General features: G+C 42.7%; 1 protein-coding gene across 10 annotated transcripts in view; it reads right to left on the reverse strand.

Moving 5' to 3' along the window:
- The window catches only part of DENND1A (DENN domain containing 1A), a 551,140-nt gene that overhangs the window by 225,114 nt on the left and 307,998 nt on the right, over positions 1–18,028 (reverse strand). For all 10 annotated transcript variants that reach the window (XM_058445765.1, XM_058445767.1, XM_058445766.1 and 7 more), the window contains one exon: positions 3,289–3,334. In XM_058445765.1, the coding sequence (XP_058301748.1) occupies positions 3,289–3,334 (46 nt within the window). The remainder of the gene's footprint in view (positions 1–3,288; positions 3,335–18,028) is intronic.

An 18,028-nucleotide genomic window follows, 5' to 3' on the forward strand; every position in this document is an offset into this window, starting at 1 on the left:
ACAATCGAACTAGATAAACCCAATCAGAAAGCACAACTAGGGCATTCGGAATCTGAGCTGAAATTCCAGGGAGGAGGTCAGGAGACTGAATTCTAAGATTCAGTAGTTCACGGCTGCCCTACACACTCAGGAAACACTTCTTTGTTCAGAAAGTGTCTTGGCTGGTTTCAAGAGTGGGGCAACTCCCATTTTTGTTTTTATTTTTGTGCTGACTACACAGGAGTTCAGCACAGCAAACTCCTCCCCAGCCTCCGTCAATCAGCAGGGCTAAGATCTATCTGGGCCAGTGCTTCCTAAGCCTTCTCCCTTAACGCCCTTCAAAGACTGAGCAGAAGAGACCCGCACCCATTCATGTAAGTGCAAAACTCTGTCCCAAGTTTCAGCTGCAAAAGGTATGCATATTTTACACTGCATGTTTTACTACAAAAGGCCTTATTTTAAATTACTTACAATTATATAAAAAGTAAAAAATACACTTCCTGCACCTGTAAGTAAAATTATGGCATTGGGTTGCCTGAAAACAGTGATGCCTATTAGAGGGCTTCTAAATGTGCTCCAAATTACAGCTTTCCAAGCATTCACTCAACGCTTCTTTTCACAAAGCATTTGCTCAGAGAATATCACCTGTGTGGCATCCTGTTAGGTGCTGAGGACACCACAGTGAATGGGAACAGTCCTTGTTCCCAAAGAAGTCATGCTCCAGGGGATGATGGAGAGGGACAAGGAAGCAAACAGCTATTATTCAGAGCAAGAGGCACCATAAGTGAAAGAAGAAAACAGAGCAGGAGGACTTCTTGGAAGAGGTGGAGAAGGGCAGGGCTGATGCATACAGAGGGGTGGGAATGTGGATATGTTTAGGGATCAGCAGGAGCATAAGCTAACATGGGTCAGTGACCAGGCAGAAGGCTTGACAGCAGTGGAGAGACTGTGCAGAACCCAAGGACTGTGTAGGGGAGGCTGGAAGGCTCCTCCTCAAGCATTATGTAGCCCATGGTTATCAAGTGACCAGCTGGAGGGCAACCCATGCAATGTTGTGACTATGCACTGAACTTTATATTCATCTCCATACCTCCAGGACCTAGCAAAATGCTTGAAACATAAGAGGCCCTCATGTTGTTTATCAAATGAATAAGGCTTTTGCAAGAATCCAAGAAAGCAAAGAAAAGTGTCAATGAAGGCAGTGAGGAAAGAACAAGGCGAGAGACGTTTTAGAGCTTTGTGAGTATTTAGAGAGGATGAGGAAGAAGAGCATTCAGGCATGATCAGTGTGTCCCACTTAGGTGCCATTGAAGGCAGTAGTGCCATTCACAGGGACTAGGAACAGTGGAAGGGGAGTGGAGTGGCTTAGAGAGAGAGAGAGAGAGAGACAGAGACAGACACGGAGACACACACACACACACACACACAGAGAGCGTGTGTGTGTGTGTGTGTGCGTGCACAGATAATAAATTGTTTGGGGAAGACTGGGGGAGACATCTGTAGTACATCCAGGTGAAATCCAATTGGCACTTTAAACTTTGGACCTGAAGTTCAGAGAGAGGCAGACCAGCGTTAGAATCCCAGCTGAGTCATTGACATTGACCTAGTAGCTGAAGCAAAAGGCCTTAAACAACGTGACTAGAGGGCAATAGAAAAGAAGAGAAAGACAAAACTAGAAACTTGGAGAATGCTGAGGCGCTGGGACATAAAAAGGAATCTGAAAAAGCCTGTGCTGGAGCAGTCTGGAAGGCAGGAGGAGAGGCAGGCGGGAGGGAACTGTGGACTCCGACAGACCAAATAGTCATTATATTAGTGTTTCAAACTCTACAGCAATTGGCACTAACGGTCCATTGGAAAGTATTTACTTTGAATTTCAATTTTTCACACGGGAGCTTTGAATAGACCCCCAAACTTGACAAACAAAGGTAAAACACAGAAGAAATCTCTTCAATCTGATCTAAATACATCATCCCAGATAGTCCATAAACTGTGTACTGTATGTGCTTAGGGCTGGGTGATGACAAGGAGGAACTGTTAACAGAATGTAGGAGCCACATGGCCGGCCTGTCAAATTAGAAATTTGAGCAGATTTCTGTGGTCTATTTTGATCAAGATTCTCAATGTCAAACAAACAGGTTTTTCAATAACCAACTTCTTTCATTTTCGTAAGCACAATAGCACAGTGTGCAACAGTTAGTGAAGCAGGTGGTCCTCGTCGACGTGAAATGAAGGGAACAGAAGAAGAGAAGTAGCACTTCCTTCAAGACATGCAAAGCACCACCGCAGACGGACATGGCTGTAGATTTTCCCTCTGAGAGCTTATCTCCTGTGCAACACAGGCAAGCACCCTCCCCATGCCTCATTTTGCTCTAGTACAAATTAAAACTCTCTCCTGAGGAGGAAAGGGCTTAGAGTACATGTCTACAAACTAATGACACTTACAAAAGCACAGAAAAGTCCTTTAAAAGAATTGCTATCTAATTGGTACAGCCATACAGAAAGCAATCTGGCATCCGATGCATAGCTTTGACCAAGCATTTCTACTTTAGGGGTTCTATGCTAAGGAAATGAGGCAAAATGCAGATAAAGCCTTATGCATAAAGATCTTTGCTGAAATGCTATTTATAATAGTGAAAAATTATAAACAACCTCAGTGTCCAAGAGTAGGAAAACAGTTACGTTGTGGTATATCCAAATAGTGGGAATGATAGGTGGCAAATTAAAAATTATTACTGAGAGTAGATAAAAACATATAGTGATTCCCAAGCCATGTTAATTAAAATAAAGACACAAAATTATAAAGTATATCAATTATGCATATTTATACAAAACATATATTTAGAGAATAAAGACCAAGAGGGAGATTAGTAAAATGCTAACAATGGTTCAATCTGGAATAATGGTATCGTGCATAATTTTAATTTCCTTCTTCATGATTCTATACACATTTTATATCACATTTACTACAAGAATGCAATATTGCTATAGCGATTAGAACAAACATTTTGAAAAGCAAATCATCTCCCTTCCCTCGTTCAAACCCTTAAAGAACCCTTTCCTCCTGCCTCCTTGACTCTCACTCCCTCAACCCGTGAAAATCCACAGTCTCTCGGCAAAGTGGGAAAACCCTGAAAACAGAGCCCAGTGCAGAGCGTCCAAACTGAACACTCAGCTTTATACACTGGGAGGTGCTGCTTCGGCACGCTCCCACGTGCAGAGCTGTGACTGCTAAGACTGGGTCTCTCCACCGCCACACAATGAAACAAAGCCCCAGGTAGAGCCATCTGGGGAGGAAAGAAGCCAACTTACCTCCATTAAACTTAAATGGATTCCTATGAGGTAGGGCATGGGAGCACTGTGAAGAGAAACAGAGACACACAGCTGCTTTAATGTCTGTTGCTTCTGACAGAAAATTACAGATGGTTCACTATTTGAAGAAAAACTGTTTTAATAAACGTATGCATACATTTCCTTTCACAACAAAAATCCTAATATGACATTTTGTTCCCAAGCCTAGAAACTTCAGGAGAATTTCAAAACGTGGGCGGCATTGGAAACAGCATGGGTAGCAGGAAGAGCATCAACCTTGGTATTAGCCCCTAAAGAGCAGCTCTGCAACTGCACAGCCTCAGTTGCCTTATCTTTAAAATGGAATCCTGGATTCCAGCCAGCACGTTGTTATTAGAATCAAAGAAAATATACGTTAAATGATCAGCAGAGTTCTAATACAGATGGGAATGATTATTGCCATGATTACAACACAAAAAGGAGTTAAGGTTGGATGAAGGGCATAATGTGTTTCAAAGAAGAATATGTTGTATTTGCTGCTTCGTCTGTCATCAAGAGATGTGATCTAACTGTCCATTCTGATTGGACAAAGTACTTGGAGAGCTGCCAGCAAGCATCTCCTCCCCAGTTGCACACATGCCATCCCATGACACTATAATTCAGAAAGCCTCTGCCAACTGCTTCATTCACGGAGCCACGGGTTCCCTAAGTCAGTGACTGAGCAAAGGCATGAGAACTCAACCCCAGTGGGTTTAAAACCTGGGCATTTTGGATACACCGGTTCTGCCGTTGATTTCAGGGGTCGGTGTGTATGTGTGTGTGTATATACATTATCACTTATGTTTCCTATCAATAACAAATGTGCTAGACATTATATGAGGAACTTTAAATTCATCTATTCTAATCCACAAAACAACTTTGCAATACCCATAGATACAATACCCATTTTACAGAGAAGGGACTAGGCCTAAAGAGGTTAAATCACTTACCTAATACCACAAAACAAAGTCAGTGGTAGACCTGGGATTTGACTCCCAAGTATGCATTTCTTCCTTCGTGCCACACTGACTTGGTAATATAGAACTTGAAATCCCCAAGCTCACTCCCCATGCAATGCTTTAGGGGAAGGAGGTCAAGGGATAGCGAGGAAGGGTGTGATTGGCAACTTTTCCATCTGGCTCTGTAGTATGGGATATATTCTATGAAATGTGCAGATGGTATTTTGTGAACCTAGAGAAAAGATACCTGACTCAGACTGGGGTGACCAGGTACTTTTCTTCTGGGGCAGCTGGTAGAGTAGAGGTGGATGGACAAGGATGGCTCTTTGGGGACACAGTTGGAGAAACAAGGAGTGGTAAGTAATGAGACAGGAGAGGTTTGCTTCCAACTGAATACTAAGGAGTTTAGGCTTTATCCTGAAAGCAATGGATAGGCAAGGGAGGTTTCTAAACATCACATATATATTTTTAAATTGCTCAAACATTTAAAAATAAGAAAGGACACAATTCCTTCATTACCATTCAACAAATAAAATTCAAGCAAAAATCCTTTCTTTCCCCTTTTCCCCAGAATATAAAATGTCCTCCTTACTACAGATCTCAGCAGTAATATAATATGTCTTGGGAACATGTAAAACAGACTTGAATATTTGCAGCTCAGTTTGCTAACTATTCTAGAAGACTTTTGTATTTGATAATAGCTAAAAAGAAAGAACTATACACACAATCGCAGTGAAAGTGGAGTTGTCTTTTCTTCTTCTTTTTTTTTTTTTAGGTATCTGCTGTGTGCATTCAGCTTCTCTTTGCTTCTAGGGGCAAGGAAATGCCCTGTGATATTTTTTTTTCCCCTTAAACTGTAAACCATTAGTTTAGCTGCCAGCTACACAAACGCTCAAACTTCCCAGTGTGCCTGGCTCTGCTGTCCAAGCTTTTTCCAGTGTACACTGAAATGAATGTGTTTCTAATTAAGTAGCTTCAGGAACACGACAGCTTCAATGTCAAAAATACAAAGTCTGAACCCTGGCAGGAAGTCTTAAGACTGCAAATGTCTCATCTAGTGGAACCTTGCCTAATGTAATGAAAGGAAGCAGGAAGAGTACACATTCCAGAAAAATGGCCACTTATTAATGTGACCAGAAGCACAGCCTAACACACAGAAGGGAGAAAGCGCAAATCCATAATATTTAACTAAATCTTATCACCCTTCCCATCTCCTACATTTAATCATGCAATTGACCAGTGACCATGGGTTTTAACCAGAATTGTAGAACTGAAATTCCAACAAATGAGTTAATATACAGAAAAAGACATTCAAATGGCTGAAAATAAATATGTATAGCAAAACCCCTCTGTGTAACTTAACCATAGGATCTTATGTATGTAGACTTTAATGCTATGCCCTTTTGTCCTACAGTAAAAATCAATGATACCCTGAAAGTAAAAAGGGACCTCATGGAAGAGACTGAAGATGCAAGAAAGGGCAAAATGGAACTCATTCTTCAAGCATCTTTAGATAGGCATTTTTTAAAGCCCAATAATTTTCCAAAGAGTAATTATGGCCTATCATAGAAATGTAGTTTTCTTAGCCAAGTATTGTTAGAACTGCAACAGCTCTGTATTTAGAAAATATTTAAAACACATTTATTCTGAAATCATAGCAGCTCCATGTTTTGTATGAATGCAAATTTGGACAAATACCTTTTACATTGTCATCATTTACGTACGAAGCCTCAGATACTTCCCTGAATCTACTGCCTGTTTGCTCTGCAAATATATAATTACGAATTCCAAGTGGTGAGAGGGAGAGGGAAGAAAAAGAAACCCAGAATTTCCTGAACATCTCAATGTGGTACTTATCCAATTGGGTAATTCTAGGTACAGTCTGAAAACAATTTCTATTCTCACTGTATCTCAATAATTATTGTAGCTACTGACTCAGTTTCTTGGAAACCTCTTCTTTGTCTTTTTATTTTTAAAAGAAATGTTTGGGGAGAAAAACACCTACCCATGATTATATTATCCTAACACAATTACTTTTTCTTTTGCATTCCTTTCTAATACTGGCTCACATTAACAGCTTTATATCTTTGAAATTATAAAGTGCATACCTTGTTTTATTTTCTCATTGGCTACATGAACATTTCCCAGATTGTTCTATAATTTTCGTGATTATTAAAGACTGCATAATATTCCACCAAATATGGATGTATCATAATTTATTGAATGCTATCCCGAGAGTAGACATTAAGTTGCTTCCAACTTTTCACTATCGTAAGTATCACTGTGATAAAAATGAACACCTTCATGTTGCATGAATTCCTAGACACCGAATTACTAAAAATTAAAGGACAGGGCTGTTTTTTATCTTGTTATATCCTAGCAAAGCGTTTTCCAATAAGGCAGTACCTGGCCTAGCAGAAATCTTTCAGGATTGTTGTAGAGATTAGAGACAACCTCTGAGGTACCTGGCACAGCAGCAGCACATGGTAGGGTTCTCTCTGAGCCCCTGGCATGGCTGGCACCATTGAACCCACTCTCCTATTACCCACAGAATGGTTTCTTGTTCCAGCCCTGGTTCTGTAGGATACCCGCTCTAGGATACCTGGTAAACTGCTGGTAAGAATGGTCAAGATGCCATGAGGAATGGGAGGTGCTTGACAGGCACACATCATCTCTACACATGGATTTCTGACTCCCAAGCACACTCTTGTCTCCTGGATACTCACTGAGTTCAGGAGGGTTGCTTATCACTCTCTTCAGGAGGGTGCCTTTCCTTTCTAACGTACCACCAATAATGGAAAAACTATCAACGAAACAATGGTTCATGACTTTCTGATCACTTGGACACATTTTTAAAAACCTCTTATCACTCTTGAGCATACATTAAAAATAAAACATAGCAAAATAAATTGGGTAAGCTATTTAAAAAAAAATTTCTTCATATTCAGAATCCAACACATCTGAATCCTTTTCTAATTCAGAGGCATAAACGTTCATGTTTTTCCAAGGGTATCTCAGTTACAAAACCAAACCAAAATCCATCTACTAGAAGTGATCTTCCTGTTTAGGTTCAAGAAAGAACTTATTTGCTGCTGTTCTAGAAAACATGAATGGAAATATCTGCTTCAGTAATAGCAAATGTATATACTCTGCTTCTCTTCTCCAGAGCCTTTCAGCATTCACAGTGACTTTACCTTTCAATATTGAATCATAGTGCAATTTTGAAGACATTTTAAACGGCAATTAAACAACATGCGCAGAATCAACAATGCACAAAATTAAATTAAAGCGGTGATAATATTAACAGTTATAACCAAACTTATGCACAGGCAGGTCATGACAACCATGTCACAACTGCCGTATGACTGACAGTGATTGTAGGATGCTATTGTACATCTTGGGATAGCAGAATGGGGTATATCTGTACGAAGCTTTTGCTCTCTGGGAATTACTGCACTATCTGATTTCATCAGTTACAAACAGGAGAGTAAAAGTGACTCTTTTTTCCTTCTCCCCTGAAAAAGAAAAGGGCTCTGTTGCTGGTGTTGAGACAGACACAACAGAATACTCTTTACCTGGAAGATATCTTTCGTTTGAATCCTCTTAAGAGGAAAAGGAACTTTTATTGAGCTACTATAATTCAGTCACTTTTATGCATTACACACATAATGCTCAAGGGAACTCTGCAAGGTGGTGCTATCATCCATATTTTCAGGTTAGGAAATAGGCTCAGAAAGATAAAATTTGCCGAGATCGCACAGTTGGTCAGTGGTGAAGCCGTACTTCAGATGCAAGGCTGCTGAACAGAGAGCCCAAGCTCTGTGCGTGAGGTCACACAGCACATACTCAGTACTTAAGCTGAAAGGAAAAGAGTGCTGGGGTACCAAAAGGGCTATTCGCCAGTCCTCTTGCTTCCAGGCCTGTGATGCCGAGCGCTTCTCTGACAGGTAAGTCCTCTGGCATGAGCTTATTCCCAGCAAGGAGGAAGCAAGAATATGGAAACTGCACACTTATTAACGATCCTGTAGTCCTCGTTCATTACTACCGCACTTTCACAATTTGTTTAATTCCTTTCCCCCAGATAACCAGGGCTCTCTTAATCATGTTCCCCTGAGGTGAGCAGCTACTAATTGGAAATGAGTCCAGTGAAATAAAAGAACATTGGCTGCTAAAAAATAAAAAATAAAAAAAATACAGCTTCCCAAGACAAAGTGGGAGGGGAGAGGAAACAAGGGAGAGGCGGTCCCTCCATCTCCAGGTGGGCAACACCTCTGCCATCATGAAGGAACATAGCTTAGGGCAGCCCAGGGATTTGGAAAGATCACTGTTTTTCTGTTTTTCATATAAACACATAGGTATCCACGTTACAATATACACATCACAGGGTCACCTTACCTCTCAGAGGCCCACCACCTTCTTCATCAAATACCCTGATCAGGCAAAGGGGATCCCACAGTCAGAAAGGAAAACTCTGAAGAGGTCTTATGTGAGCTTTTCTTTCTTTTTTTTGTAAAAGACACAAATGTGTAAACACAGATTGTCTTGTGGTTTTAAACTCTGCTCAAAATAATGAGCCTGGCTTTATTAGAGAGGTTAAAGGACAAGAGAATGGGAAAAAGAAAAAGAACAGACACCAGAGAACATATCTTGCTGGAGAATGCGAATGATCACGGTTTTGGGCTTACTGAGAGCGATGAGACAGCTGCTCTTCAGGCTAATGTAACAGCCAGTGCAGGACAGGAATCCAGTAAGAGCAGCCACCACTGACTGCAAATTTGCCAAGAGCCAGCATAGGCTAAGGCATTTTCCTCATTAGATTCTCACCAGAGCAGCATAAGGAGGGTACTATCAGAACTACCATTTCACAGATAGAAAAACTAAGATTGGAAAAGCTAAATCATTCCTCTGACGTCACACAGCTAGTAAGTGGCAGAACTGGGACTAGAACCCAAGCCCATGATATAGGGATAAAGCAAGCTTCTTATTTCCTGGAGACCAGCATTCCCACAGCCTACAGAGGAAGGAGGTTAGGTAGTTTTCTCTAACCTGCTCCCTAAGGGCTGGGCTGCAGCTGTGACAAGACCTAGGAGCTTCCACATTCTGTCTGAGCTCCTCCTCCCCTGCTACCTTTTCCATCACAGGAAGCTTCTGGTCCCTGAAGTGCCTCTGAGCTCATCTTAGTCACATGGTGGCCCCACAGGCCTCAGCTTCACTATTCCTTCAAGTCCTACTGAAGCCATGCTGCCTGCCTCTCAGATTGCCCAGTGGTGGCTAACGCCTCTCTTGGTAGGGGCTTTTGTCTGGGTTACCCATTTCGCATAAAGCATGTGCTGATTTGAAGGGTGACTCTCGATTATCAGTCACAGAAGCACAGAATCCTGTTTCCCAGAGCCTCCCATGGTGCCATGTGCAGAGCAGGAAGGATAAAACAGTTGAGCTATTTACTGAGCACACACCACATTTCAAGGGCTGCATGAGAGGCTCCAGCCACCTTATCTCATTTAATCCTCAAATAATCCAATTTGCACCATCCATTTTATAGCTTTTTTTTGAGACACAGTCTTGCTCTGTTACCCAGGCTGGAATGCAGGGGTGCGTTCTTGGCCCACTGCAACCTCTGTCTCCTGGGTTCAAGTGATTCTCCTGCCTTAGTCTCTCGAGTTACTGGGATTATAGGCATGTACTACCACGCCTGGCTGATTTTTGTATTTTTAGTGGAGACAGGGTTTCACCATGTTGCCCAGGTTGGTCTCGAACTCCTGACCTCAGGTGATCCACCTGCCTCGGCCTTCCAAAGTACTGGGATTATGGGGGTGAGCCACTGTGCCTGGCCATTTTATAGACTTAAAAAGGTATTCTCAAAAATGTGCCTATGGGATCACCCAGTTAATGGTGATCCCAGCCCAAATCCTTCTACTTCCAAGTCTCTTATGCTACTCTTACTTGCTGGTGACTTCTCTTAACCATTATGCTACAGTTGACAAAAAATGGTTACTGGATAATTATAGCTAAAAAAGTAAAATAGCTAGTGGGTTCATAGCCAGAATAAAACTACAGTTGCCTTACTAGCTGGAATTGACTGATACTCTTTTCCGTTCTAAGCGGGACTTAAGGCAATTTATATGAATATTTTCAACATAGCAACAAAAGTATGAAAAGAAATAGGAGCTAAGGGGGAAAAAAAAGGAAGCTGTGGCAAGGTTAGTGTTTCCATTTCATGCTGGGACACCTGCTGGGATGGTCACAGGTTTGGCTCTGAACACTCTGGCCACCAACCCAAAAGGGAAACAAGATTGTGAGGTGTTTTGTGGTGTCCACAGGAGAAAAATAAACCAGCCACCCAGGAGCTTGAATTTTCAAAAGGCTCCTGGGGAGGGAAAAGTGTTTTCCACAGGCCGGTTAGTCAGTCAGTCAACAGGTATCACTAATATCAGGCACCATGCTGGCCTGGGGCAAGAGGAGAGAAAAACAGATCTGGTCCCCATGTGAAGCTCACAGTTAACGGCAGATCAAATAAGCACATTATTGTACATGCACAAACCGCTACAAGGAGACGCACAGGGTGTTGTTGGGTACACAACGGAAGGGCCTGAGATGACCTCATTTCATCTCTGCAGCAATCTTGAAAGGTGGGTCTCCGTAATTCACAGAGGAACCCATAGCTCAAAGAGGTTAAGCGACTCGACAAAGGTCACAGCTGGTGAGAAGTAGAAAGTATGGGGTAACTGCCATGAGGTAGGCAAGCTTTTTTCTTTTTAGGGGAAAAAGTATTTAATGTCTTTCCTGGTTTCCAACGTAGCCCTCTCCGATTTATGAGCAACAGAGGATGAGGATCCATGAGGAGACCAGGAACAATTCTGGATCAGGAGAGAAGGCAGAGATGGCCTAGTTTCCATTTGTGGTATCGGCAGCGAGAGCATGGGGCCCTGCCACAGCAGAGGTGAGCTCAGTGTGCACCGATGTCCAGTGGGCGCTGGAGATGGCTTGCTAATGCAAGACACGTGTATCACTGGAGCTGATCAGTGACTGGGAGAGGGAGGACAATGCCCTTCTGAGTGTGGCTTTGTGGCTTCCTGGGGTAACCTATGCAGGTGGGGGTGGCGGAGATGCCTTCTAGAGCCCCAAGCCACTGGACCCAACAGAAACGAACACATGAGTTACAAAGATAACGCCTGGACAAAATTCTGGAGAGGTCAACATCAAAGCCTGGGGTAGCCCGCCCTTTTGTGCCTCCTTGGCCTACCGGAAGGCGACAGACTCGGAAAACATCAGGAAGGGGTCCTTGGCTAAGACCACTGTGGCAGGAGAAGTTAATCACACAGGAAAGGTCAGGAGACAGGGCTCTCTGTTGCCACAGAGAATTCAAGGAGAACCATAACAGCTAAAGCCAGACACAGAAAGGAAGTCTCAAGTTGTGAGCCACAAGCAGCCCATGAGAGCCTGTGGAAACACACGAATGAATAAGCCACAAAACAAGAGAAAAAGAGAAAGAGGCTTATGGAGAAATAAATGAAAAGAAAGTAACAGAAAAAAAAGTATAAAAAATAGCGCAACTGGTAATCACAGGAGATTTTCTCTTGCTGTTTTTCCAGGACTCGTCCCACGTGCCAAGACGCATAGCATCCAATTACCTTTTCAGCCTCGCCTTTCCATTCATCACGTTTTAAAGGGAAGACGAACCCACACTTGCTGAGAGGTCACTCAGAGCCTATCACTATGCTGGTGCTGCACATACTGTCCCTGGTGCCAGCACTTGAAAAAGGCAGGCACACTATCTCCAGAAGACCTGCCACGAGGTCACTTGCTGCACTGCTGAAACTTCCTGTGACTCTGATGTTACTTGGTCTGTGGCCCCTGCCTTACGGGTGAACTATGCCTCCCAAGAACCTATCTAGAGTGTCGTTGCTATAGAGCCCCCTATACTGTGCCCCAGAATGTCCAGAGTTTTCTAAGTGTTAGGTTCAAGCCAGGCTCCAAATCAGGGAGGAGTGAGGAATGTGTCACTCACATACAGAATGTGTCATGAGAAATGGAAAACCAGGCCAATGCTCAGGCAGGCAGGCAGGAGTCAAGGCCAGCAACGTTGCATGGAGGCCAGCAGAAACTAGGGCAGGGGAGGTGGGTTGTTGCCCCTCCCGACATCAGGCAGCAGGAGGGGGCTGGGGAAGGTGGGAGCGGCAGGGCAGGTCCAGAGGCTCAGAGGCAGATACAGTAGCCAGGAGGTGGTTAGGCTGTGGTTCAGACAGCTCCCCAAAGGGTGGGTGGCTGAGCCAACAAGCACCATTCCCCTAATCTGGGAAGGGTCACTCCTGTGTTAAAGGGACACCTTGTCTTTTTTAACCCTGCAAGTCTCAGTAACGCTGGGAGTGACACTGGCTGAGGCCAGTGAGAGCTGTCCCGCTATACTCCTGGCATCGGTGCCTTCCGGGGTGCCTCTAGAGGGTCAGGGCTAAAGGCTGAATGGCAACCATCTACACAGACTAACCCATTTTTACAGACCTTTTGCTTTTCGCTATATGTACTTTAAGAGGCTAAAAAAGCTTTTTATTTATTATTATTTTTGAGACGGAGTCTCGTTCTATCACCCAGGCTAGAGTGCAATGACGCGATCTCAGCTCACTGCAACCTCCACCTCTCAGGTTCAAGTGATTCTCCTGCCTCAGCCTCAGAGTAGCTGGGATTACAGGCACACGCCACCACACCCAGCTAATTTTTTCATTTTTAGTAGAGACGGGGTCTCACCATGTTAGCCAGGCTGGTCTTGAACTCCTGATCTCAGGTGATCCACCCGCCTGGGCCTCCCAAAGCACTGGGATTACAGGCATGAGCCACTGCACCCAGCCTAAAAAAGTTTTTTATAATAAGAATGTATTACTTTACTAACAATATAGACCGTATTAAAAATCTAATGTATCTGGAATTAGTGGTGGTGATATATCTATTAGATGGATAGTGGATTAGATAGTTGGAATATACTACAAACCACTGATCTGTATACATACATTGATTGATCGAGACAGAGTCTCACTCTTCTCGACCAGGTTGGAGTGCAATGGCGTGATCACAGCTCGTTGCAGCCTCAACTTTCCAGGTTCCGGTGATTCTCCTACTTCAGCCTCACAGGGAGCTGGGACTACAGGCACACACCATCACACCTGGCTAATTTTCGTATTTGTTTTACAGGGACATGATTTTGCCATGTTGCCCAGGATTGGTCTCAAACTCCTGGGCTCAAGGAATCTGCCCACCTCCCAAAGTGCTGGCATTACAGGTGTGAGCCGCTGCAGTTCGGGCCAGAACTATATACTTTTAAAAGGGTGAATTTTGTGGTATGTGGATTATATTTCAACTTAAAAAACGTAGCAGAGGACTTGAAAAGACAGTTTTCCTATGGAGTCTACAGTATAGACAGACAGAGATCAGCACAGAATCTGTAACATAGATAATACAAAGGGCCCAGTCTCTTCTTTACCTAATTTTTCCACCTGGAAAATAGTTCACATTGAAATTGCCCAGTCTGGGCATGGTGGCTTACACCTGTAATCACAGCACTTTGGGAGGCCAAGGTGGGTGGATCATTTGAGATCAGGAGTTTGAGACCAGCCTGACCAACATAGTGAAACCCCTTCTCTACTAAAAATACAAAAAATTAGCTGGGTGTGGTGGCACACACCTGTAATCTCAGCTACTTGGGAGGCTGAGGCAGGAGAATTGCTTGAACCCAGGAGGCGAAGGTTGCAGTGAGCTGAGATCACACCACTGCACTGCAGCCTGGGTGACAGAGTAAAGACTCCATCTCAAAAAAAAAAAAAGAAAGAAAGAAAAAGAAAAAAAGGAAAAAAGAAATCGTCCAAAGCTTCCCCACAAGGCTCTTGGCACATTCAGTCTTGGGTGCTCCTCAAGGAAATGAAGGTGCATCTCATTGTAGGGCTCAGTGACTGTTATCACCTCAAAACATTTTTCCAGCTGCCTACTTGGTGCCAAGCTCCTCACGTAGAGCAATGCTTTTAGCTATCTCCCTGGCAATGACTTAGCAAAAGACACTGAGGCTCAGGCAGGAGATGTGGCTCACTCAAAGTCACATCTTTAGTAGGACCAGAGTCTAGGATTTGGACCCAAGACTTTGACTTCCAAATCTGAACTGTTTTCTCTCACTTGGCCTCTCTGTTCAAGCGTCAGGGTCAAGTTTAGCCAAATCTCAGTTGAGGAATTACCTAACTAGCAATCTATGATTTCTGATAATTAAACCAACACACATTTGTGTATGTGTGTGTGCATTTCCTAACCATCAGTCCCACCACAGCCCAACTTCCCTTCCTCTTCTGTCTGAAACTGAATTCCTGGTCCTTATCCCCTCCCGCCCCTCCCAGATGAGCTCTGTCACAGTGGCACCATTCCACTCTTGGCGTCTTGCTGCTTCTTAGCTTAAAAAAAAAAATCTCTAGGCCGGGCGCGGTGGCTCACGCTTGTAATCCCAGCACTTTGGGAGGCCAAGGCGGGCGGATCATGAGGTCAGGAGATCGAGACCACAGTGAAACCCTGTCTCTACTAAAAATACAAAAAAATTAGCCGGGCATGGTGGCGGGCACCTGTAGTCCCAGCTACTCGGAGAGGCTGAGGCAGGAGAATGGCGTGAACCCGGGAGGTGGAGCTTGCAGTGAGCCGAGATTGCGCCACTGCACTCCAGCGTGGGTGACAGAGCAAGACTCCATCTCAAAAAAAAAAAAAAAAATCTCTATTCTCCCAATCTTGAATGGATGCTTGAGTTCTTTGGTGAAGTAGTGTTTCCTCAGATCCAGAACCATCTATGTGCACCTATCTTCCTATGCCCACTGCCAGGAATATAGTAAGTACTCCTAAGTACTTGCTGCAAAATGGCAATGACATATAACTTTTGCTTACTTATTGGAACCCAATCTTTAACAAAAGCTAGAAAGCCCAGAGTTTGGCATATATAAGAGAATTTTGGCCACAACTGTCCATCTAATCCACTTCCATTCTGTGTGTTAAGTCTATATATTTAGTTAATGCAAAAAAAAAATTCAGTTGAAATTCTTTTTTTTTTCCAAGACAGGGTCTTGCTCTACTACCCAGGCTGGAGTGCAGTGGCATGATCTTGGCTCACTGTAACCATCAGCCCCCAGGTTCAAGCAATTCTCATGCCTCAGCCTCCTGAGTAGCTGGGATTACAGGCATGTACCACCATGCCTAGCTAATTTTTTCTATTTTTAGGAGAGATGGGGGTTTCACTATGTTGCCCAGGCTGGTCTTGAACTCTTGGCCCCAAGTGATCCACCCCCTTGGCCTCCCAAAGTGCTGGGATTACAGGTGTGAGCCACCATACCTGGCCTCAGTTGAAATTCTTAGCACCAGAGATACATTAATATATATTGACTATATATAGAGCTACATAGCTATGAATAACACAAAGACAGTATCTACTATTTACAGAGCACCTGCTTTGTGTCAGTAGTAACCACTAATCACCTCCATCTGAAAACGTTGGCTCAGTGACCTCCAATCTAGTAATGAGGAAGCCAGGTGAGGGCCAGACTTTTCTGTTTCCGCCGTACCACACTTCCATTTGAGTTCTGTCCCTGCCATCAAGAATATCAACAATTCCACTTAATCTAGCATTGATCTATTTCCTATGAAAAATTTCATGGCATCGATGAAGATAGTAATTGGAATGGGCGCAGATCTGATTAACTGGATGTTACTTCAGAATTGTGTCCAGACTGATGCCCCATCACCTATGTGGGCTGTGCATCTTTTGTTGAAAATCCTACATGGAATATGTGATGCACCATGTGGGGGCTGATTCAGAACCCTACATACAGCACACAAAGGGCCTGAAACTTGCATCTCTCAGAGAGATCTGAGCATCCCCACTCTGAGAGGAAGAATGGCTTCCAGAATCATCTGGAAATGCCAAGAAATATGAGGCATTTTACAAAGTCAAATGCAAAATCGAAACCTTCACTGTACATATCCTATTTGACTTCTCAGTTCAACAATGCCCTCAAAAAGCATCAGGAGCTAGCTACTAACTTGGCTTTTGACCTGACTGTCCTTTGGGGGAAAAGCATGAGCTTGCTTGATCTGATTTGAAAATATTTTATCACAAATGTGTGTTAATAAGTGCCTAGAATAAATCAAACATACAATTCAAGTTGGGAATTTATTTGTGGTCCCTATTTAGAACTACTTCTGAAGGAGGAAGGGGGAAAAAGAAATTTACATGGGAAATACCATATGGTTTCTACTGGGACCTTTTATTAGCAAAATTTAATTAGCATAGTGCCTGGTACATAATAAGTGCTCTATAAATATTTGCTGAATAAATGAATAATTAATGAATGACAACATACGTCTACAATTAGCAAGTCTTCAAGAAGCTGACATAAAGAATTTTTTCACAAAATCTTGGTGATGGGTACAATTTATTCTCTAACACTTAGGAGGATATTAGTAAGGAAAGCTTTAATATCAGATGGCCTTGGATTTCAAGTGCAGGCTCCACTATTTCTTGGCTGTGTGACAGTAGGTAAGTCATTAAACCTCTCTGAGCTTCAATTTCCTAATATATACAATGGAGCTATATTTACCTTGCAGCTTGATTTTGAAGATTTGCGATAATGTTTATAAAGAGCTTGTCACATACACAGTACTCAATGAATGGTGATTATTATGAAATGGAATGCTGATTCTCATTAGCAAGTTAATCCTTTTCTCCCAGAAACAGGAAGGCTTTCCCAACACTGGCCAAGGTCGAGGCCACCATCAGCTAAGGTAGGGAACATTCTCGTTTTCACTTTCAAAGTCAAAGGAATGGCACAGATCTAAAGTAGAAAGGAACCAGCAGCACATGTTTTTAAATATTCATAAGGGCTGGAAATGTCTTACTCCTTTCGTTTTCTCTGCCATCTGCTTTTGTTTCTTTTCTTTTCATTCTTATGCCACAGCTGCAAATGAAAACAACCATACAATAACTCAAGTTAAATAAAAAAAAAATCAAAATAAAAACAATCTGAGGGATAAAAAGAGAAGACGAATTATAAAGTTTTCCTCTGAGCTCTCAAGGCAACAGAAGTAAGAATAATGTTTAATGTGAGTTAAACCTTCTGGAAACTGAAATCCATGTCCCATGTTTATAACAATGGTGAAAAAAGCAATCATCATTTACTAATGGCCCCTAGGTGCCACTTGACTAATAACTCTAATTGCTATAGCCACTTTTCAAAGTAGGTAAGTTATACCCATTTTATAGAAAAAGACATTGCAGATCAGAGAGGTAAAACAGATTTTTAATGGTTACATAGTTAATAAGAGATAAGACTAAGATTTGAATCCAGGTCTACCTGAATCCAAAACCTAGGCACTTTCCACACTATCGTCCACTCCAAAAATAGGAAGGGATACAAAAAAAATAATTCGAGAAATATTTAGGGCAGCCCATTTGTACTAAACTGATTTTTTCCAGATAATTAAAATCTGTGATTATAGCTCTAATTAAAAGTTAACTCAGATGATTGTATGTTGTATTTGTGAATGTGCAATTAGTCCTCCACATAATTGTAGGGTTTTCAGTATCCTACTTTTCATTTATTAACTGCATGCAAACTAGAGCTTTGCTGTCATGGCCTCTGGTCTACAAAAGGCTGCAATACAACTTTTGGGGTTTCTGGACTCAATGACTGTGACCTGTGATATCAACAGCAGGGTCTAGGCTCAGCCCCATTTAACATGTCTTTGTCCAGAAG

This window comes from Hylobates moloch, unplaced genomic scaffold (genome assembly GCF_009828535.3).
Source record: "Hylobates moloch isolate HMO894 unplaced genomic scaffold, HMol_V3 SCAFFOLD_10, whole genome shotgun sequence".
Lineage (NCBI taxonomy): Eukaryota > Metazoa > Chordata > Mammalia > Primates > Hylobatidae > Hylobates > Hylobates moloch.